Raw genomic sequence first — 23,580 nt, 5'->3', positions numbered from 1 at the left:
AAAGAGTCGATGTTGTAGTTCTTTGCTGTAGTGGGCAAAAGGGCTATTGTTTGGTATTATGTGGAGATTTGGGTGTGATGTGGATGCATTCTGTTGTTTTTGGGTTATAAAGGGTTCACATGGGTTATTTTAATTCTACTGAATGCCTCATTCAATTAAGTATCAAAGACCGTCATGCAGAAGCAGTTTTTGTATTCCAGTTTAAAGAGAATTTCATAGAGTTATGGAAAGATTATGCTGGTTTTGATAGAAGATTCACAGAACATCAAATTTTCCTGCACGTTTCAATTCTTCCAATAAATGCTTTTGTTTTTGCCCTTAAGGGGCTACTATATTACATTAGCTTGTACTGCAAATGAAGAATATTGTGATTTTATTAAATTTGTTAGGTGCTTCAGAGATTCTTTACCTGAGTTATATAATTTGACGGTTTTCCTGGTATTCACACAGTGCCAATGGCCTTGTGACTAACAAAAGAAGCAGCTTGGTTTGTCAGCACTTCTTGGAGAATATTGGCTTCCTGTTGTTGATGTTTATATTAAAGGTGTGTCATTTATTAATCATAATAAAGCATAATTATTTTAATCACAACTGCTTCTCTAAAGTTTATTGTTCAAATTTCTTAACCATCCAAAACTTCTGTCTGATGAACAATTTACAATATTTTTCACCTGCCATATGCTGAGACCAGAAACTAGATAAATTTATAACATTGATCTGCAAATGAAAAATGTTCAAAAGGAGCATTACATAGAATAATCATACCTCTTTTGTGTCAGTATGAACCATCATGTCAGAAAAACACAAACAGTTTTCTATCCATCCATTCTCTTGGGAACACACCTGAACACCCCAGACAGGACGCCAGTCATTCACAGGGCTCACACACACACACCTGGGCCAGTTCTCCCAGAAGCCAATTAACCTACCAGAGTGGTGACAGTGGGAAGACACCAGAGCACCCAGAGGCAATCTATGCAAACATGCAATTTTTTAAAAAAAGTTTTGCTTCCAGTTATGTTTCCTTGTATCTTTCTTATCTATCATATATATTTTCCTATACAATTCTTGTTTCTGTTTCTTATCTTTTACTGTATCCTTTCTCTTTTACTGAGTTACTGATTGCTTCTTATGCTATGTCCATTGTATTGTTAGAATGTTTTGTCTATTTTCCAGGTATTTGTCTCTCATGTGTTCCAAAGCTTTGTTTGAACCATTAATGCCCAATGTGTTCCTTTTACTTAATGGGATGAACACCACCAATGTCTATGTAGGAGCAAAGCATTTACTGCTATAAAAGATTTCTTATGATCTTTATCTTGTGATCATTGTTTTGTATGCTTGTTTCTGGTTTTATATCAATAATTGTGTATAGTATATCTACAATCTGTGTGAGACTGTAAATTATTGTGTTTGATTGGTTCCTAAAAGTCATCAAGCACTCTCACAATTTACAGTTGCAATTTTGATTGATACAGTAATCCCCCATCTCCTACACCTAGTATATCACTGGCATTGGAGGACTTGAATCACTTGACCTGGGGTTTATTAACCCACCTGTGTGTTAGGCAAGAGAAAGTATTAAAAATTCTGGCTTGGGCCTCTGAGATCTCTTTCAAATCTGGAGAAGAGAAATTAATCTTAACAAGTATGAATATTCTTTGAATATTGTTATGGCTAAAGTATACTTAGAGTTAAATTTACATTTTGATTATTCTTTATGTTAATATTTCTTATTTTGAACCCCAGAGATTTCTCTTACACAGTGTAGGTGTATTGATGCTGCACTTTACCAAGATATTTTAAAGACATTTTTCTCTGCATTTGCAGCAGCAAGAAAACAATCAAACAGGCCTGTGTAAATGTATTCTGTTGGAAAAGCAGGTTGTAACGAAAAGGGAGCATGATGTCACCACTCAGGTCAGATAAACAAGATGAAAAGAAAACTGCAGTATTCATTAACAACAATTCAGCCTTGAAAAAAATATGCAGTTGAACTTTAAACCTCTGAAACTTAGGACTTACATGCTGGACCTAGAATGAGGGTGGCCATATGGCTCACTGTGTTCACACTGACACTTGGAGACAGGCAGGATTTTAAAAGTGCTGTTAAATTGAAAGACTGATGTAATGATTACACAAGAGGTTTGAGTGGGGAGCTCCATCAGTGTGTGGGATGCAGAAGAGCAAGTAGAGGTTAATTCCACACTGAAAAGTAGAGAGAAATAAAAAACACTACTTCCAGCTCCTGAGGATTCTTCACCAGACATCTTTTTGAGGTATTTTTCACCAATTGCCTTTCAGTTTCAAGGCATAGTAGTCCCCCTACCTGGAATAAACATCTGCTGCAGTTAACTCCTGTTCCCGGGTATGGACATCATGTTACGATCCCTGCCTCCCGGCAACGGAGGAGGCAGAAGTAGGCGTAGCCCCTATCCATCAGTTCACCTATTAGTTTTCCCATTCACCACCACACCCCCGTCTCATCCTACTTAAACACCTGTCCTTCCCTACCTCGTTGCTCAGTATTGGTTTTTCCGTTCGAGCTTCCTGGTTGCGCTACTTCTACTCTGTGTTCGTCTTGGCTTTCGGTTTGCGGTTTTTCTCTTTGGACTTCGGCTTTTTGGATCTCGGCTTGGATTGGTTACTTTCGTTCTGTTTCGGATCACTGGCTACCCCTGGATTATTGGATTGCTCTACTGACTACGACTTCGGATCACGCTTCGGCTTCGGTACTCGTTCCCCTTCGGATATCTGGCTTCCCCTGGACTCCTGGCTCGTTCCTACGATTACGGTTTGCTTTTGGATTACGGCTTGGCTTTGTTCGCTCCTGCAAGTGGGTTCACTCACTGGTTCGGTCCCTCTTACCGAACCCTTAACACATCACACTGCTTGGGCTGCACACCACACTGTGCAATGTTTAGATGTTTATTGCCAGTGGTGAAAGAGGATTTATAAAGTAAGAGGAATGTATAATTCACACACCAAATGCATATGCATTTTAACATAACACGAAGGTCTTGGAGGCTGTTTTTAACTTAAATAAATTGACAAATAATCCATCCATTCATTTTCTAACTGCTTCATCCAGTTCAGGGCTGCAGAAGAGCCAGAATCTATCTGACAAGCGATGAGCACAAGGCAGGATACACCCTGGAAGGGACACCAGTCTATTGCAGGGAACACACAGACAAGCACATGCTCACACAAGGGCCAACGTTCCCACATGTCTTCGGATTGTGGGAGAGACCAGAGCACCTGGAGGAAACCCACAGGAACACGGGGAGAACACACCAATTCCACGCAGATCTGGATCCCAGGTTTGGAACTGGACCAGGGCCCCAGGTCCATCCCAGTCTGCCTCTCCGTCCAGCCCCTCTTCCTTTGATGCTTCCTTGCTGAAAGTCAGGTCCCAACCCAATTAGACACGTAGAACAATTTCTTTTATCACTTCCTGTACCAAAATGGACCAGAAGATAGTGTCAGGTATCTGTATCTGATGAATAATGCTCAGTTTACCCTGTCACCTAAGTAATAGTTACATTCCTTCTTTCTCTCTTTTCCACATGAGCTCGTCATAATGTTCAAGGTACACTTTATGAAAAAAGTATCGTACAATGAGGTGCAGCTACTGTGTAAACAAGAGAGGAGCTCTGGTAGAAACACATGATGTTTCCTCCAGGCAAATGTCTCTCTCACCCCAGGCCATGTTCTTTCTGCAAGATTACATGTGAGCCCTCTGAGTCATGGGCTTGTTTGGACAGCACTTCATTTTTTACTACTATTTTCCCTGATCAGGCCTTCTGGGATATAGTAGGTTTTTGCTTTGCACAGCTGGTGCTGCCAAGGGCAACCTAAGCAGTTGATGAATTGGTCAGAGCTACTGATTGCCTTAAAGCAACAGCCGGACTGAAGACATGGCTATGTTAGCAATGACAGGAGGGCCAAAGCAGGTTTTGATAATGACCAATGCACCATACTGTCGTTAAAATCCTTGTGGATACACTGCAGTTGCAACCCTTTAACAAGACAGTGAGCAAGATTTCATTTTAATAGCATCTTTGGGTTGTTAAAAAATAGATTTGAAATGACCCTTAAATGAGAATTTTGCCAAGAGAAAAAAATCAGTACACTGTTTGCCCATCTCATGATCATGTTGATTAAATCTGTTTTATTTCAATTTCAGTGTAACTTGGCAACGCTGTAACACTTTCAAATTTAATAAGCCAAAGCTCTGAATACAGAACTGTATTTTTACTCAAAATGAATAGAAGTTATTTATTCTTTTACTTATTAGGTCATTTCTTTTCCTCTTCATTAGTAAATATAATCAGACTCAATTTTATTTTTTCATGACAAAGTTCAGCCAGGTGACAATATTTCTGAAGAGACCTGATTTGTTTGCAATCTTCAAATCTTCAACCTTGCAAAAATTTCAGGACCAGTAAAAGGAAAATTTTTAACACAAATTAAGATCATCTGTTATAAACACTTGCTGAATTCAGTATCATAAATTGTATATGAATACAATGAACTACTTTGGAATAAATAAAATGTATAACAAGCATACACAAAAGCCAGTAAAATATTTAATAATATACAAATAATAAAAATCTGTATATATATATGATAAATGCACTCTGTGGATGAAGACCTATGGCAGAGAGTGTAAAATGGGGAAATGACAAAGAAACCCTAAATACTGTAGCACATGGAAACATGGTGAAATGTAAACTACCATCAGTCACAAATTAGCAAAGAAGATCAGGCATTATCAATACGTAATGCTATCTTAACTTTCCAATTCAGTGTGATCCTGCTGGCTTTGCTATTTTGTATGTTTTATCAACAGAAAAACAAGCAATGGGTTTGAAAGACATAAATAGCCTCGGAGTAGGCGTGGAAGGGTAAGAAGTCCTTCTGTCAGAGGACATAGAAATGATACAAACCCCAGCCTTAAATAAAATAGTAATTCTTACACTTCTATAGCGCTTTTCTGGATACTCCACTCAAAGCGCTGTACAGGTAATGGGGATCCCCACCACCACCACCAGTGTGCAGCCCCACCTGGATGATGCGATGGCAGCCAGAGTGCACCAGTACGCTCCCCACACCAGCTCTCAGTGGGGAGGAGAGCAGAGTGATGAAGCCAGTTCAGAGAGGGGGGTTATTAGGAGGCCATGATGGGTAAAGGCCAACGGGAACTATGGCCATGATGCCGGGGTAACACTCCTATCCTTTTTGAACAATGCCCTGGCATTTTTAATAACCACAGAGAGTCAGGACATCGGTCTCATCTGAAGGATGGTGCCCTTTTACAGTAAAGTGTCCCCGTCACTACAATAGGGCATTAGGACCCACACAGACCTCAGGGTGAGCACCCCCTGCTGGCTCCAATAACACCTCATCCAGCAGCAACCTCACACCTGCTTAGCTTCAGTGAGTTGCCAGTTGTGAGTTGCAGGGTGATATGACTGCTGGCAAATATGCAACATTTCTGTCTGATCTTTAACACCTTTGTCTGATCTTTAACACATAATTTTATTAAGTTTGTTTAATATTTTTAGGATATGAACAGGAAATATTTTATTTTGTTCTAAATTCTTATTTTGTATTTATATAGAACTGTGTCACTTGTGGATTGCTGATGATGTTCACCATTAGCATACTCTGAGTGCTGTTGGTTCTTACACAATTTGTTGCCTTTTAATGCTCTCAGTGTCATAATGAAATTAATGTACTGGAATGGACAATTGTCTACTGATACATCCTGCTGGAACTGACCCGTGGCTGTGAAACCCAGTCATTTAAATGTGAAAAACTCCAAACAAAGAGAGACAAGACGTGATGCACTCTGGGGATAACAGAAGACAGAAAAAGAAAGAAATGGATCTGAGAGCAAGAAAAGACCAGCTACATTACTGAAAGAGTGAAAAGGGTAAAGTGGCAATGGGCAGGATACATTTCAGGAAGAACAGGCTGAAACCAGCAGTGGAATGAATCCCAAGAGTCAGGGGATGGCTGAGAAGATGACAACATATTAGACAGGAAGACAAGATCAGAAGCTTTGCCACTGTGACCTGGAAATGTGCAGAGGGATGTCAGGACAGGTGGAGAGGTCCCGAGGAGGTCTTTACTCAGCGGGGCAGTAGCGAAAGGCTGCTGACCGTGGCGACAGACACTGTACAAACAGCCAGCATTTTGTCTTCCCAGCTCACATTTTCATAGCTGTTAACATCCGTGTTTCTAAATATGTTCCAGAGTAAGGCCTAGGAAGGCATTCATTTAAGTCAGTTAAATTATTCATGTTCAATTAAACAACACAAATGGAAAAGAATCTGAATGACCCTCAGGCTTCACAAGATTGACTTTGAATTAAGACTGAAGAGTCGCAGAAGTTATTTACCAGTGCATCCTTCTTTACAGTCGCCAGAGCTGTTTTCTTCTTTTATACTTGCCATGACATCTCTTACACCACTTTTGAAATGCTTATCTGAAAGGAAAAAAGACATTTCTTTCTCAGAAACACCCACCCAGATAACCTGGGTGCAGATAACCTTCTCCACATCTGATCAGCCACCTCCACATTCAAAACAGATGCAGCCGAAGGGAGAGAGGATGACATTTCACAAGTAAATAAACAGACCTGGAGCCCACCCACAGATGAATGCGATATTGTATTGATTTTTCCAGCTCACTTTTTTCTTCCGTACTCCACCTCCATTGCGAGGCTCCTCGGTTTTACGATACTGCGGCTTCACAGATACCCCCGATGGGGCATTGTAAAACAATACAGACTTATTTAAGGCTATTGCTCCAGCAAAATAGGTCTATATATTTGAAATAAAATAATTACTACCCATCTCTATAGCACTTTGTTCCAGAAATTGATGAAAATGTCAAGCAGGAAACAAACCTAATAGGTTTTCTTGGCCAGCTGAGGATTTTAACTGTTCCTGCTTTCTCCTGGTTTGTCGTTACCAGTGGCAGTAATTACCACAGGCATTGTTGTTAATTTTCTGAAAGTGTTATTGCATAATTGCCTTAAACATTACCGAAAACACAGAAGACCTAAGTTACGAAAGTGATTACAAACAGTAATTTTAACCCTTTTTGGAATGCTTTAATTGGACCAGGATTAATATCCCTCGAAATCAACAAGTTTTTGCTGGATCATCGTTTCACTGCAGAAACATTTTTGATAATCAATCGCTTTTTGAGTTTGAAAAGTTCTTTCCAGAATGATACTTTGTGGGTTTTACTGTTCATAAGCCACATGGCCTCCCTGAGGAATGGTACATGAATTATCAAGATGAGTGTAGGCATCCTCTCATGAGGCACCAGTAAATGTAGGGGTTTTGTGCTTTTACTGGGACAATTATTAATTGTAGCAGTAAGTCACAAAATGATTCTTTGATGGCTATTAGAAGAGCGACCCAGCAGGATTCTCAGCAACGCACACACGGATACTAATACACGACAATACATTTATTAATACATAAAATGTGCATAAACATAACAGATCTTATCGTGAGGGTTAGCAGAATACAAATGGTATATATTCAATCACAAAGAGTTACAAACCAAGAGGGACATACATTCAGTATATCATTCATTTAGACCATTTCGTAAATGAACTTGGATTACAACTTCTACACTAGATACTCAAAAGCAAGTACATCACTCATAGGAATTAAATTGATATCGACTGTGGTTGAGGTAACAATTGAATTCTCGAGCTGTAATACAGAATGTTGAATACTCATCCAATCTGTGTGGATTCAGATCTCCCGCGGGCACAAAGAAACAGCGGCAGGCTGTTGCCGTGTCCAGTCGGTGCTCTCTGGCCTGGTGACAGGCAGTGCTGTTGCGGCTGGAGAGAAGTGGGAGAGATTCCTGCTGCAATGCTCTAGCTGTGGGCTCTCTGAAGACCGGCTAGTTAGTTCTGGCTTACTAGCAGAGTTTGTGCACATGAGAAAAATGACTGCGGGTCCAAGCAGGTCACACTCTTTAGACAGGAAGAAGACCAGTTCGTTCCTGATGTAGCACTAGTCCTGAATCCTGAGATTCAGCTGTCCACAGTTCCGACCGTAGTTCACTTGTTGATCAGGTGAGCGTTCGCAGTGGGTTCACGAGGCTTGCTGCTGGGCTAACCTCGGCCGGATCCTTTGGTTATGCGCTGGTGACCTCCATTCTCGACTCTTAGAACAAAGGAAAGTCCTGGCACTCGGACACACTGGCCGTTACGTGGTTGTCCGAGCTGAGTCTGAGAAAGTCCAGGAGGAGCACTGGAGGAGCACTGTGCTGCCTGTTTTACCTGGAGGAACTACGGTTGTTCATTGGTTGAAAGTTCCGTGGGCATCCGAGACCCACGTGGGGTTAACCTGCTCTACCAGTTCCTGATTGGCTGATCTAGGTGGAGGATGAGTAACCATGCTCTCTGACATTAGGGTTGTAAACCACTTGGGATGAGTCTCTCCCTTGGAATCTCCCAGACAGTAAGGCGCCAGAGATGACCATATATCAGGGTTGCTGGAGAATCTCAGCTTTGGGAGTCGTTCTTTATCAGGACACTCGATCAGCTAGAAAAATACCTTAAATGTGAACCAAATAGAATGGTCTCTCTGTATCCAGCACCACTGAGATGAGAGACAGAGGGACTGGCAAGGGAGCAGCAAACTTAATTCCTGTATTTTAATGAGCCCTGCCGCTACATGAGTATTTGAAAGAAAATAGATGAATGCTGCTTTTGTTGCTTTTCTGTGTGAAACATTTGCAAATGTTAGCCCACAGGGCAGAATTTCAATTGATCCTTGATTCTTTATTTATTATAAACTTCAAAAATTCTTCTGACTGCTGTTTGACCTTGACAGCAATAACCTTATTTGCTCTAGTAAACATTTGTTTCCTTCGAACTCCGCGGGTGAGCTTTGTATGTGAGGTCTATGCTCAGTTCAAAGCAAAATTATTTTACTGAAGGAAATAAAATATAATTTAATCATTTTTACCTTGGATTCTGAAATTGTGCATTTCAGATTTCTACATAACTAGCAATTTCAATAAATAGTCTAACATACTTTACGATAATAGTTTACAAATATTCCTTTAACATATGAAAATTATTCTTCTGTATTACATTTTCATTGTACATTTTGGAAAAAGTGTAGTATTGCATACTAAAACAGGCATTGGAGTGGTTGTTTTTGTGTTTACAAATTGCATAGCAGATGTTAAACTTTTGATGTAGGGACATATTTTGTAACCATCCGGTGATATGAAAAAAAATAGCTTTCGACATTCAAGGCATCAAAGATGAATTCTTCTTGTTGTATTTCTGATCTGATAAATTACTCTCCAAACTGCATTTCGCGTGCCTCCGGACTCGTTTATTCTACTTCCAGTACATACAGTGTGGGTGGCAGGGCTCCTGTGTCTGTTCCACCAAAGCAGTGGAATACTCTTGAGATCAGGAATACTTTGAGTCCTGATCTGAGTCCTATTCTTGTTTTAAATCTCTCAAATCTTCAAATTGATTTATTTAAACTGACTTCACTAGGAATAACAACACCCAAGAATTCAGCGTGCTGAAAGGATTCTGGAGTCTTAAGTCAAAATGTGTCTGAACCTGCTTGGCTGAGGGCTGACCTCCCGGGCAGGGGAGGAGGAGGCTGGACCCCCCTGCAGAGTGAGGAGTGACCCAGGGGCAGCTGCAGAGGTGGAGGTGGGGTTCAAAAAGATGTATGTGAGGGAGAGAAGGGAATCACACACAGTTTTTATAGTGTTTTAGGACAGAAAATAACGTCAGGAGTGATTGATGATTACTGACAGCAAAGTCTGATTGAACTTGGTTGTTGTCATACTTCCTGAAATTTTGTTACAAACTCCATTTCGATAGCTTTTCTGATGAATGTTATGTGACTTTTTTCAAAACTTGTTAATTTCGTTGTTCTTTTTCTGAGGTTATATTGTGCAAGCCTTTGTAATATATTTTTATGAAACAGTCATTTCTTACTAATACAGTACTCCTGTAAGTTTAAAATAGAAAACTGTAATAATTCTTTTGCATGACAGGGTCATTGATACAGTATTTTTAATGTTATATGATTCATGTTCAATAATGTCAGTTTAATTAGTATGCACTCAAGATCAAGGAATGAATCATTCAAATACAGAGGAAGTATCATTGACTCAAGTAGGAGGTATATACATGTATGGAGAATAAGGGAAGCAGCTTTTCCACACTTAATCTACTGAAAAGTACTCAAAGCATTAAAAAATATTAAACCCAGTGTACTCAGAAAAGACCAATATCAAATGGCACTGCATGTGTGTAAATTTACATGTCATTTTGTTTGTTTGATCACATTGTCGCTCATGACTCTGCCAGTGTTTAGGCAAATTTGTTTCAGAAGACTCATTCTGTAAGCTGTTCAGAGAACACCTCCTTGGGATTCAGTCCGTGGCACATGACATCATCCTTGATGGCCGCCCAGGCCATGCGTTCGGTGGTGAACTCTGCTGCCCAGTCACCATTGCGGCTCACGACGATACATCCACCTCCTCCCTGGACTCTCTCTCCCATATACTGCAGGGAGATTTCGGCTGCCTGCTTTGCAGGTTTGCCTGTGGAAATGCAAGATGTTTTCATTAGAAGAAAATTAGGAGCAAAAAGCCATCGTAAAGGCGCACGCAAATTTATTTATGGGTATATTTTCACTAAGACGCTTAGTATATCCATTCTCTAACCTTTTTATCCAATTCAGTGTTGCAAGTAATGGGAGCAAGGCAAGATACACCCTGGATGGGACGTCAGTTCACTGCAGGACACACACTCACAGCAGGGCCAATTTTCCCAGAAGCCAATTAACCTACTAGTGTGTCATTGGACTGTGGAAAGAAACTGAAACACATGGACGACACCCATGCAAACACAGTGTGAACATACAAACTCCACACAGACAGCACCCCAGGTCCAGAATTGAACTCAGGGCCCTACAGCTGCATAAGACCAATGCTAAGCACTGCGCCACCGTGCCTCCTACACTGTGTATAATGTATATAATTGATTATTCATGACTGACTGTGATACAAATGAATGACTTTGACACAAGCACTAAATCACTTCATTTTTGAGAGTGCTCATTCAGCACAGGTAATGTGGAGATTTAACCTGTAGAATCTAAAACAAGGTGAAAATCAAGAATGAAAAACAGAAAGAAATGAATATGCCCCGTTTATCCAGAAAATAACATCTTTATGTGATTAACAGGTTAGAGCATCACCTTGGATGAACTCGTCAGCAGTTAAGCCTAGTCTTCTTCAGTCACCAACATTAGTGAACATGACTAAGTTATGCAGAATAATGCGCTAATTGTTGAGTACAACGGATCAAAGAGTGGAGAGGTCCAAGTGTGATTGTCCTGTCTAGTTTTTACAGATCTGTACTTCATGTGATTGATGGCAACCTGACTGCATGGCACTACATTGATGAAGTCACATGCTGCCCTTCCAGCAGGTGTATTCTTATATGACAACATTTCAGCAGGACAGCATATTCTCATACTGCTGATATGACAGTGACTTTCTTGCAGATTGAGCATGTGACTGTGTTGTTGTGGATGGCCTACTTGCTAGACTTGGGCCCCACTGAACTTCTTTGGAATGAGCTGGGATGGCATGTGGCATCTAGGGTTTACAAACCAGAGAACAGGCACTTGCTCATCCAGGTTCTGTAAGGAGTTGAACAGACTCCAAGAAGACAGCATTTGCAACCTGGTACAAAGCTTGCATCATAGAAATATAACCTGTGTTGCTTCCAGCAATGGACACACCTCCTTCTAGCTCATATCTGTCACAGTAGACAAACTTCTATTGATGAACCCTCCTGATGCTAAATGTAAATTAGCAAGTCATGTTTGCCGACTAAAATGTCAGTGCACCTGTCACATAAGAGATTTTTGTCATAATTTTGTGAATTTGTTGCAGTTACTTGTGATAGGTTTATTTTGAAGCTCTGTGTATTAGGGTGTTTCAAAAGGAAAGGAACATGCTTTTTAAATAAGGCATGCAGTTCAAGGAGTTCCTATTTAACTGTCACAATATTACACTTACTATCACTTTTCATCATAATCTCCCAGTACTGAAAGGCATCAGTCCTTTCTATGACTTCTTGTACTTCTCAAGGAAGAATTGATCTGATTACCATCAAAAACAAGCCATCATTGTGACATTTCCCATCAAACACTCCTATATGTAATTATTTGTGTATTCAGTTGCTTGTGAATGTCGTTTTCTTTCCTTGCCATTACAGTAGAGTTTCACATTATGAAACTGTACAGACTAAAGATTCATTCTCCTCAGTCTAAAAGCACTGGACTAATTGGCACATGTTATGACCCTATTTGCTTTGAGATCTTCAGTGGGCTCTTTAACTAGATGTGCCACTTTGTTAGATCCTCAGACAGGCTAAACTCAGTTTGTGAGGTATTAGAATGCCCAGGCAGCAATCTGGCCTCAGGCAAAATTAATTTAACTTAAAAAAAGCAATTGGAAATAATCAGTCAATGTCTATTTGCTTATTGAAACAACTTTCCTTTTTACAGTGTGTTAATTAATTAATGTATATGGTATATTCATTAGAGCCACTTTTATTAGAAAGTCCCCTGCCCCTGGATGTGGTAACTAGGCAATATGGATGTTAATATTTACACAGCTAACATGGTATTTAATCAGTTAAGCAGATTTTTCATGTGGAATCTCCTAAGAAATTCCAACAAACACAAAAACCTGTTTTTAAAAAGACATGGAGCAAGAGAAAGAGAAGCAAGATGACAGGAAAAATCAAACTCGAGCCTACAAGTCTTTAGGATTCTGGATTACATGATGAACGGAAAGCTGTCAGATACTGGGTATTGAATGGGAAACAATTAAAGAAAGGAGCTGCATTTTGATAGATTTGGAACTATTTGTTTGGCAGAGTTTATTTATTGGCATTTTTGTTGAAAACCAAAGATTTTCCCTGACTTGTGCTGTGAGATTATTGATCTTATATAAATTGTTTGTACGTAGGCTCTTATTAAGACCAACAATTTTAACTGAATATTCAAACTATTGTCACTAATCCCCTGAAACTAATAAGTCAATCTTTGGAAGGGTGAGACTGCTTTTATTAACTAGTCTTCCTCAGGCAAGCCTACCCTATAAACTGATGCTAAAATAGAGAAATACTAGTATCTTATATGATTTTCACATAGCATTCCTTTATTTATTTTCTACACTTTTAATTATATACCATAGCATTTTGTTTGCATTTCTGACTGCTTCTCCATGTCTAGAACATGTAAATGATGTGTCAACATAAACAACTGTATTTTTCATAAGAAGCTTCTTCTTTCTCATCCATTGCCATTTTTATATTTATAGTTTATGTTTTTACTATCCGCACGCAAAACCATACATTTGTCTACATTATACTGTACATCATCTGCCAGGTTAAAAAAAATCATTTACTGCTCCTTCACTGTTTGTTTATCCTTCTAATTAATTATAACCTTGGAATTTGGTTGTTTTCTTAACTATATCAGGATTTAGAATCAAGTAACAATTATTTCAAGAAGAAAACTCGACTGCTTCATCAGGTTTCATTATTCAAGATGGCGCCATTCAATGGCGATGTCTCGTGTGTAGCTCTCTTGTTTATGTTGTTTACTTTCATGTTATGTCTTGTTTTTTTGCGCAAAAAATACGCGTGTGACCATCACCTACAGTACGGCCCACAGACAGTCCTGGACCTGGGATTCAGAGCCAGGAAAGCACAGGGCGGACAGGGACACGATGGCGAGAGGAGGCGGGGTAAGAGAGGCAGCGTGCTGGGGTATCTCCAGGAGAGCGCCAGCCGGCCTACGCCCCCCAGCATCCTGCTTGCAGGTGTGCAATCGTTGGACAGTAAGATCGACGAGCTTCACTGGCGCATCGACACTCAGCGCGACTGCTGCGTCTTCTGTGTCACTGAAACCCAATGTTACCGATGCCGCTGTACAACCCGCTGGATTCACGCAGTATAGAGGGGACCGCACAGCTGAGCTGATCCTACCGGCAAGGAGAAAGGAGGTGGAGTCTGTTTCATGATTAATTAACTTTCTGTGGTGCACTGACGTAGACGTTCTCTACAGATCTTGCCCATATGGAATATCTCACTTTTAGATGTCGCCTTTTTTACTTAGGGAATTTACGGCTGTTGTTATGATGACCGCTGTGTGCTTTCACCCGAATGCTAATGCTGAATCGTCACTCGGCGAGGTGTACAGCGGCATCAGTAAGTAAGAATACACGCGTCCGGACGCTCTCTCTATCGTTGCGGGGGACTTTCACCCCTGCAGCCTTAAAAAGGTACTAACGAAGTACTTTCAACACATCTCGGTTCCCACTAGAGCCGATAACCCACCGGGTCACTGTTACATAACCATTAAGGGAGCATACGCTCCATTTCACGATGGGGTTTCGGGAAGTCTGACCACGCCTTCCTGCTTACAAACAAGCTGAAGAGCGCCACCTGCAGGAGAGACCGCGCCACTCGCAAACTGCTTTGAAATGACGAGTAGTAATGGAAGTGTTCTTTTGATAATCAAAGAGGTGTAATTTCACTATCCTTAAAAGGACTGCTCTCACCAGTCAGCAAAAATAAATCCATTGCAACTGAGAGCGAAGGTGGGGGTCCTGACTTACCCAGGCCCCCCTGTCGGGGTGGGAACCTGAGATCACACATCAGGATTAGGAAATATGGGACAGTCAGACATGAACACTCGCATTACATGTACACAAACCCCTGTCCTTCCCCCCAAGTCCCAGGACTTAACAATGCCCCTGCTAGTTCCCAGCTATTCCAGACAGGTTCCCACCTACCCCAGCATGCGCTCTTGGGGCTGACATCACCAGCCCCATTACCTGTTCACTCAGTGTCCCATCACTGCCTCACGAGGGTGCTACAATTAAAAGACTCTTCCACTGGTCTAAATGAGTATACAGAAGGTGGTCCTGTCCTACATCAACCTGTGTGAACAGATGTGTTCCTACTAGGATGATCTGGATATATCCCAATCGGAAGCCCTGTATGAACAAAGACATTTGGTGGAAAGTGTGGCCTTCCAAGCACGTGACAGAGAAAGGTCTCCTGTATACAGAGACATTTTTATCCTCCCTCTGTCCCAGTCAGTTATACCAGAGTGCTTCAGGAAAACCACAATTGTGCCACTGCCCGAGAAGACTAAGGTAACTTGTCTGAACGATTACCGCCCAGTGGCTGTCACTTCAGTGGTCATGAAGTGCTTGCAAAGCCTCATACTGTCCTATATAAACCACTCTATCCCAGACTCCCTTGACCCACTTCAGCTTGCTTACTGCTCGAATAGGTCAGTTGATGATGCATATCTCTAGCACTACATACTGCCCTTGAACATTCAGACAGGCGGGGCGACTATGTTAGGATACTGTTTATAATAATAGAGATTATTATTATAGATTAAGTTGTATTAGTTTAAAATTGTTCAACAGAGTGGAGAAGTGTATGCGAGTGTATCTACAGAACCTCTTGAATCATGATGACTGCAGAATGACTCCGGCATCTTCTTTCAGGGTTTTGATCATTTTATTGTGACCTTAAATTGTTACACCGTGTCTCTTTGTCTTCTGAATATGGTTTATTTCCTTTTATGTAACATGCTCTGATTAGTCATATTTTGGGCTATTTTTTTCTATTTATCATTATGACCTTTTGGCGTTTATGTACCTATAGTTAGCACGCACTTGTGTTGGCATTGGTATGGTTGGTCTGTTTTGTTACTTTTGTTGCTGTTTGTTGCTAATGTTTGATCTTGGCTTCCTTCTAATCAGTAATATTTTTTTTCCAAGATCAGAAATCTGCTTGGTTTTTAATGGCCTAGTTATGGGTGTGCTTTATTTGAGAATGCTCTTAGTGATACCCAGGTCCCATTTTTTTGTTTGTATTGTGGCACTGTGTCTTGACATTAGGCACAGCCAGAAGTTCAGCATGTTACCTGAGCAGGTTACTTAATCACCTGTTGAGATCAGTGAACTGATGTCTTATTGGAAATGACTGTGACAGTAATTGATGCAGAATTCATTCCCTAGTGTCTGTAAGCTGATGTGGATGAAAGCAGCTGCATCATGACTAATTATTTTCTGTAACACAATATACATACTCTGACTGACATCTGTTTATGCTTACTGCTTCCATACACGCACAACAGGTAAGATCTCCTGGCTTAGCACTGACATTTACATCGACTCACCATTTTATCCTGAGACGATTCTAGTCCTAGCACCTCACATGAAGCCTATTATTTAACAAATTAGCCTTCTATTGTAAAATACTATATGGCTGTACCAGTCCTTTGAGTATGTGTAGATTGAATAGATCACTGGGGATTCACATGGATCTGTGTGTGAAAGATTGTGTCAATTTTGAGGTTGTTTTGTCCAGCAATATGGCTAATCTCTTCATTAACTTTTACATTATACAAATGGGATATATGGATTGCTGGCATACAATGAACATTATTACAAACAAAGAAACTCTCTGCAGTGTATGACAATAGTGATCCAGTTTATTTATTCATCTGTTTGTTTTGTTAAGGGGGAAAATGAACCTTAAGACATTTTGAAGCATAACCTCTGCAAATGTTCTTTTGTAGTCTTTTGCTGCAGGCCCAAAAGAGCCCTGTAAACAGGCATGTTTAAACAATAATCAGTGCAGGATGGGCAATTGGCAGTCAGAAGAGGTGTCATGTCCACCCAGTCATGCAACAATACAGTTACAATTGGCCTTTACTGCTTTGCATACTGATCAACTACACAAAGCATATCTGGTGAATTAATAACAGTTTCTCATTGAGCAGCAACCTTGCTGCCTCCCTCAGAACTCAGAAAGTTTGCAAGAGCCAACCTCTGCTCCAGGCATCTCACAAAGTTCCAGTTTGAAACCAGGGTTGACTGTGATGGATAACTATTCACCCAGTAACAATCTGCTTGTGGTATTAGACTTTCTTCATTAGCATCAATATTTCATGTTTCCTGCAGAGTAACTCATTTTGAACTGGCTTTCAGGAGCTCTGTGTTGTTTAGCCACGTGAAAGCTCAGAGTGAATGGTGAAACCTTGGAATCTCCCAGACACACACTGAAAGCTGGTAGTCCACAATAAGCAATCAGCTTGGTTATTGGTCAAGTATCACTGGAGATGAGTGAGTTTTAGATGGCCAAATAATCAGAGTATTCTTCCAAGGGGATCAGCATGAACTGGAGAAATGACAACGCTGACAACATTAGAGGCACACAGACACTCAACAAGTGACAAGCGTCACTGATGCTTGGCAATCCAAGGACAACAGCACCGCCTGGGAAATTCCAGTCACAGATCAGCTGACATTTGGACTATTTGAGCTGTAGGGCCCAACCTGAATGAGTAGCCCTACCTTTCCCAGTTGTCACTGACAATTCCCCCCAAAATGTACATTTTGTCTATGAATTTTCAATGACACAAAAGTTATCCTAAACTAGTTGGAGCCCAATCTGTTCCATCAGACCCTAGACCTAGGTCCTCTGAAGCCTTGCTTATATCTAAACCTCATGCGCCACATGTTCAGTGAAGAGTACTGCCTCTGTGTTATAGGGTTCCTTTACTCTCTTTTGAGGGTCCTGTCCTCACAGGCAGGTTCTCATTTCCTTAGCTAGGTGTGTCACAGAAACTAAACACTTGATATGTTTCAATTATTCGATATGTTTTGTCTCTAAGATTTGGCCGATATACTGAAAATCCATTGTCTTGCTGAAAGGTGAATTTTCATCCCATGCTTTGGTCTTTAGTAGACTGATCAGAATATAATAATAATAATAATTGCTTACACTTATATAGCGCTTTTCTGGACACTCCACTCAAAGTGCTTTACAGGTAATGGGGACTCCCCTCCACCACCACCAATGTGCAGCATCCACCTGGATGATGCGACGGCAGCCATAGTGCGCCAGAACGCTCACCACACATCAGCTATTAGTGGGAAGGAGAGCAGAGTAATGAAGCCAATTCATAGATGGGGATTGTTAGGAGGCCATGATTGGTAAGGGCCAATGGGAAATTTGGCCAGGACACCGGGGTTACACCCCTACTCTTTTCGAGAAACGCCCTGGGATTTTTAATGACCACAGAGAGTCAGGACCTCGATTTTACGTCTCATCCGAAGGACGGCGCCTGTTTACAGTATAGTGTCCCCGTCACTATACTGGGGCATTAGGACCCACATGGACCACAGGGTGAGCGCCCCCTGCTGGCCCCACTAACACCTCTTCCAGCAGCAACCTTAGTTTTTCCCCAGGAGGTCTCCCATCCAGGTACTGACCAGGCTCACACCTGCTGAGCTTCAGTGGGCTGCCAGCTGTGAGTTGCAGGGTGATATGGCTGCTGGCAAGCTTGACAATGGGGATGCTGTTGATTGTGATGTGTTGAGTTTGCATATGCTGTAATGCAGACACAGAGGTTCCATTTTTTCTTGTCTGACTACAAAAGTACCACTTAATTCCTTTGTTGCAAAGTCAGTAGGAGATTTGAGATGGGTTTTCAACTCTGCCATACAGGCCAGCTTTATGGGATGACCACAATATTGTCGACTGATGGACATTTTCTCCCATTCAGCCATAGAGCTCTGTAAGTTTTTAAAGACGCCGGCTTTAACCTCATGGTGGCTTCCATAACCTGCTAACGTAACTCCGGGTTGCCCAGCAGGGAGGGACAACCAGATTGAGGAAGTGTCTATTATACCACCTATTTCTTACTGTTAACTTCACCAGATGTGTTAATCCCACAACTCTTTCTGTAAAGAGTGTTTCCTATTCTTGGTTTAAGTGAACTTCCATGTAGCTTCCACTAGTGTTCTCTGGTTTCACAATTTATTCTAAAGAGGTTCCCATTGACATTGTCACTACCTTTGTGGGTTTAAAATACCTTGATTGTGTCCAAGTATTCAAAGTATTCAAAAATAACTTAATCATTTATACTTATTTAGTACTTTCATCATTTTTTCAGGTATCACATTCTATAATTGGTCTACTATATGCAATTTTGCCTTTTTAAATCAAGTCCTCCAAATTGCAAGCAGCTATAAAACTGAATGCTAATTGCAAAGAAAAACAACAGCCCATAAAAGCTGTTCCTTTTTGTAAATGGGAGTTATTCTGATACCATTCCAATGAGGAAAGCTATATTGTCATTATTATTCTTTTTTAACATTCTGTTGTTGAGAACCCAAGGTTATGTAATTCACAAAATATACAATCTTTCACCTGATGACCGTGTTCCATCAGTGATGACAAAAAAGCCCAAGCAGTGTAGTCAGTGCAACAGGAAATGGGATAACATGAATTTGTGGCAGGAAGTGCAAGCACTGACAGATTAACATTAGTGACTTGGATGCCAAGGTGAAAAGAGGACACTATAGCTTTTAGCAGATTTACCACATAAGAAGTAAACTTGTTATGGTGGCACTAGTGTTTTGAGAGAGCCTGCAGACATTTCACCTCCACTACACAGATCCCTTTGACCCCCACTGATTTCAACTGTTGTATCTTTTTCGTTGAAACCAGAAGAGAAAGCTTGGTTTCATATGATCTTGTCTTTTGTAACCTTTCTAATGTCCTTTTCACGTGTCAAAAAGCAATTTTGCAATAAGTAATGGAGGCAGTAAGGGCAGTAGATGTCTCAGAGCCACAAAGAATTAATGTCATGAAACAGGGTTTAATAATGGTTAATACCATAAAGCAGAGAAAGCCAGGGGTCCAAGAGGAATTTGCCATTGATTTGAAACCACCCAGTGCCTCTGTGGAGCTCACTGAAACAGTCATATGTCACAGGCCCAGTCTGTCAGGCTGGTGATAAAAGCAATTCTGAAGCAGTCGTCTCTTGTTAAGGATCAGACACTCAAGCAGCTGTCTGATCTTGAAGCAGTGCTGCACAATCCTGGTTACTTAGCATGTTAATGCCATCATTTTTGTAAACCATTGCTGTTACTTCATCGTTTTTCATGATCTAGATAGATTCAAAATTGATATTTCATTAAAATGCACACAAATAATCCCTTGCATTTACTGAGGCTCACCTATAGCTTCACTGCATTTTAGATGAATAAATATTTTTTTATACCAGTGTATAAGCTATATAAATGGCTGTTTATCAATGCAACTAATAATTCCTTATTGGTGATTCTATTCTGACAGTATGCGTGACTCCATTCCTTGCCTCTGTACTTTTAACTACAGTACTTTGAACAGTACCTCTGGAACCAGCAGTATCTAAATTTATGAAAGTTTCAAGGTCTTTCAGTGCTGTGAGCTTGCAGATGATGGTTTTACAAACAATATATGTGATTTTTCTATTTAACTGAAAAAAATATTTAATCAATGCTGAGAGCCATTTATGTTCCTTCAATCTACTGGGAACTGAACAAGCTCTGAGTAATGGAGAGTAGAAGAAATGAAGTACTGCATAGGGACATAGGCCTACAGTAGATGTGATATGATTTCCTTCATCACTGAGGGCAATAAAGTCCTTAGGAGCTTTGATTCAAGCATAGCCACCTTTTCTCCTCTCTCCATCGTATTTTCTAGTGCGAGGCAGTCCAGTGTGGAAAGAACACAAATGCCTTCCCTTTCATGGTTAGCTTTGAAGCTACTGTAGAGTTTGTGTCAATGTAATTGTGATCGTAATTTTTTCTTATGTCTAATGAATATACTGTGGATTAAAAACACATGGGAATGTCAAATCTAAAATAAAAAGGATATTCCATAGTGTGATTTAAGGTAAGGGCATAGGAAGATCAATATTTTGTATAACAGAACTTTTGTGCAAGAGAACAAAACATGTATCAAATAAATAGAAGACAAATATTGAAAATGCAGAGCAGGAAAGTTCAGTCATATAATGTTTTAATTTATTTCCTCTCTATGTTCCTTTAAATAAGGTTCTGTGTATTCAAAGGATAACAGGTAAGGTGCTGTTATATGTGAATATGAAACATAGAAACTCTTTAATCTACACTATTTTTTTTTGTTTTTCATAATTAAACACATTCCTTGCAATTCTGCAGGCTTATAGAGTGTGCAAGCATTAAAAGAATAAATTGTCACACCTTATGTTTGGACATAGATTTAGACATTCCTACTTGTCTCTGAAGAAGTCAAATAAATAGAAGTGCAGACAATGCAGTAAGAAAAGATATGAAGTTATATATTACATCTTGACAGCAGGAGAGGCCATACATTCTTACAAAGCCTGATGAAAGTCTTAATAAGCACGGCTGAAAAGAGTAAGCACTGAGCTTGAAGTCACCTTTTTCATGTTGCTTTGCTCTCTTTTTTTAGTGTTTAGTAATTTAGTATTTAGTAATAGCAGTATTTTTATTTTCTATTTTCGTAACCTCCGAATTTGTAACAGTATTTAGAAAGAATGTATATGAAAGTGCTTTTTTAAACTACAAGCTATATTGTAGACAAATATGCATGGACTGTAAGTACAAGATAAAAAAAAACTGTATCATACAAAATTACCAGGTAGCTGTGACAGAAAGTTAACATGTTATTCACAAATAATTTTCCGTTTTCAAAAGTTGAAAAAGCTCACTTATTAGCTCACTTATGTTTGTAGATGATCTCATTTTTCTTGAAGCCTTACTTTGCCTAAAGATATTTTTACTCTAAAATAGAAGCTGTTAATTAACAATTTAAATTATAAAATACTTTTAATTAACAGAAGCTATTAAAAACAGAAAATAAAAAGGCCTCATTAACTATTCATTTCAGTATTCCTATTGTGAAATTTCAGTAATTGACAGCACATTTGTTCCAAATGGCTTTCAATATTAAATCTTAAAACCCGACAGTGTTCGCATCTGGTTCCGTGAAGAAAAATAATTAAATTTAATAATAATGCAAAAACACAGCAATCCATCATGTCACACTTGCATGAAGAACACAGAATTTCTGGCCCAGTGCCAGCAGAATATATCTATAAAGTGGGCCAATTATGTAGCCATAATGTATTTTTAGTCCCTGTGCAAGACAAGATGATCCCAAATCATCAGTCTGCATCTTGCGAAATTGATAATAAAAACAAGCGCTCCTCTGGGGTTTGATCACACTTTACTTCATGGTGTTCAATTTGTTGGACGATTTGTATTGCGGTGTTGGATTGCTGTCAAGGTGCACCAAATATGGAACCCATCAGACAGCCTCATATCAATCTACTACTTGAGCTTGAAATAAATGGATTAAACCCATCTAAATATCTTGTTAATCTGTTTTTGCTTTTCCCAACTGGATTAAATCTAAACAAGCTCACAGTGTAATATTCACTATCTGTCTGTCATCATGATGTTCATTGTCTATCACTCCAAAATGATTGTGTTTTGCATTTAAATTCTTCTCAAAAGCCCCTAGCATATGAGTCCATTAGTCATCAACTCAGGGTACAGCTATTTTTAAACAAAGGCTTTCAGCTCGGAGCAGAAAAGGGTATTCTCTGGCTCCAGGGTGATTTTTCAAATTCACCTTTTGTGCAAGCACTCACTCTGCTATCACTTACTGTATAGTATCAATAAAGGTAAATGTAATATTATAAATTAGTGTTGCTTGTCTGGTAAATACTGATGATGATATATCCCACAATGACACCAATTGTAATGAATTGGGGGAACTTTTAAAAATATAAAGGCAATTCCAATGCTTATTTAAAATGCCGGATAAAATGTCCCCTATGGTCAAGAATGAAACCCAGGTGAGTGAATCACATGGTTTGCTTTTCTGCTTCCCTTGCACAGTGTGAAGGAGATGTACTGTAATGAGGAGGCTCAAACTTAAAAATGAAAAATTATTTGCAATAACTACAAATTAAACTCACGAAGTACTATTTACACGTTTGTATATGTAATTACTGTAAACCTCTTACAGTCCAGTGCTACCCTGACTTGTCCCTTTAAAGATGGACTAACCTAAGTAGGCAGTGACATGGTTTCTGTAGCATTACGCAGACTAAGGAAGTCATGGCTACTCCATTTTCCCTCAATGGGACACTACAAGAAGGTAGTAAAGGAAATACATTTTCCTTTACATAAAACATCTGTTTTTCATAAATACTCTCAAGGTCTCTTCACACCTTAAATATACATGTTAGAGTTCAGTTCTTAAAGGCTCAAGTTACTGGTTTGGGTGAAAGGTTTTTTGTGTTCAGTGCTGGAACTCAAGTGCAGTGTTTTACTTCCTCAACTCTGAAAATGAGAGCAAGAGTTATGGTGGCCACTACTTCTGTTACACTAAGCTGGTCTTTCTGGACAGGGCACTCACGTCATGTGATTTCCTTGTTTTGGCATCTTCCACACAGGTCTCCATCTAATTTTACCGTATGTCCCTCTTTAAGGGAAAAAGTTCTGTGTATATTGTTATGTAACTACAATTTTCTGCTTCTAGTCAACTGAAAACTGGAGTCACTGAGCAGATGGCCTTGCCCATGTCTTCTGTGTAATCCT

The 23,580-nt window shown here is 39.9% G+C and overlaps 1 protein-coding gene across 1 annotated transcript in view; it reads right to left on the bottom strand.

The window, feature by feature from the left end:
* Positions 1–10,074: 10,074 nt before the first annotated feature.
* LOC148820293 (isoaspartyl peptidase/L-asparaginase) overlaps positions 10,075–23,580 on the bottom strand; it is a 47,687-nt gene continuing 34,181 nt past the window's right edge. The window contains exon 7 of the mRNA XM_088934001.1: positions 10,075–10,623. Within this exon, the coding sequence (XP_088790127.1) occupies positions 10,415–10,623 (209 nt within the window). The 3' untranslated portion in view covers positions 10,075–10,414. The remainder of the gene's footprint in view (positions 10,624–23,580) is intronic.

The sequence above is a fragment of the Atractosteus spatula genome, chromosome 15 (genome assembly GCF_055471065.1).
Source record: "Atractosteus spatula isolate fAtrSpa1 chromosome 15, fAtrSpa1.hap1, whole genome shotgun sequence".
NCBI classification, from domain to species: domain Eukaryota; kingdom Metazoa; phylum Chordata; class Actinopteri; order Semionotiformes; family Lepisosteidae; genus Atractosteus; species Atractosteus spatula.
This window is presented reverse-complemented; position numbering and strand designations above follow the sequence as displayed.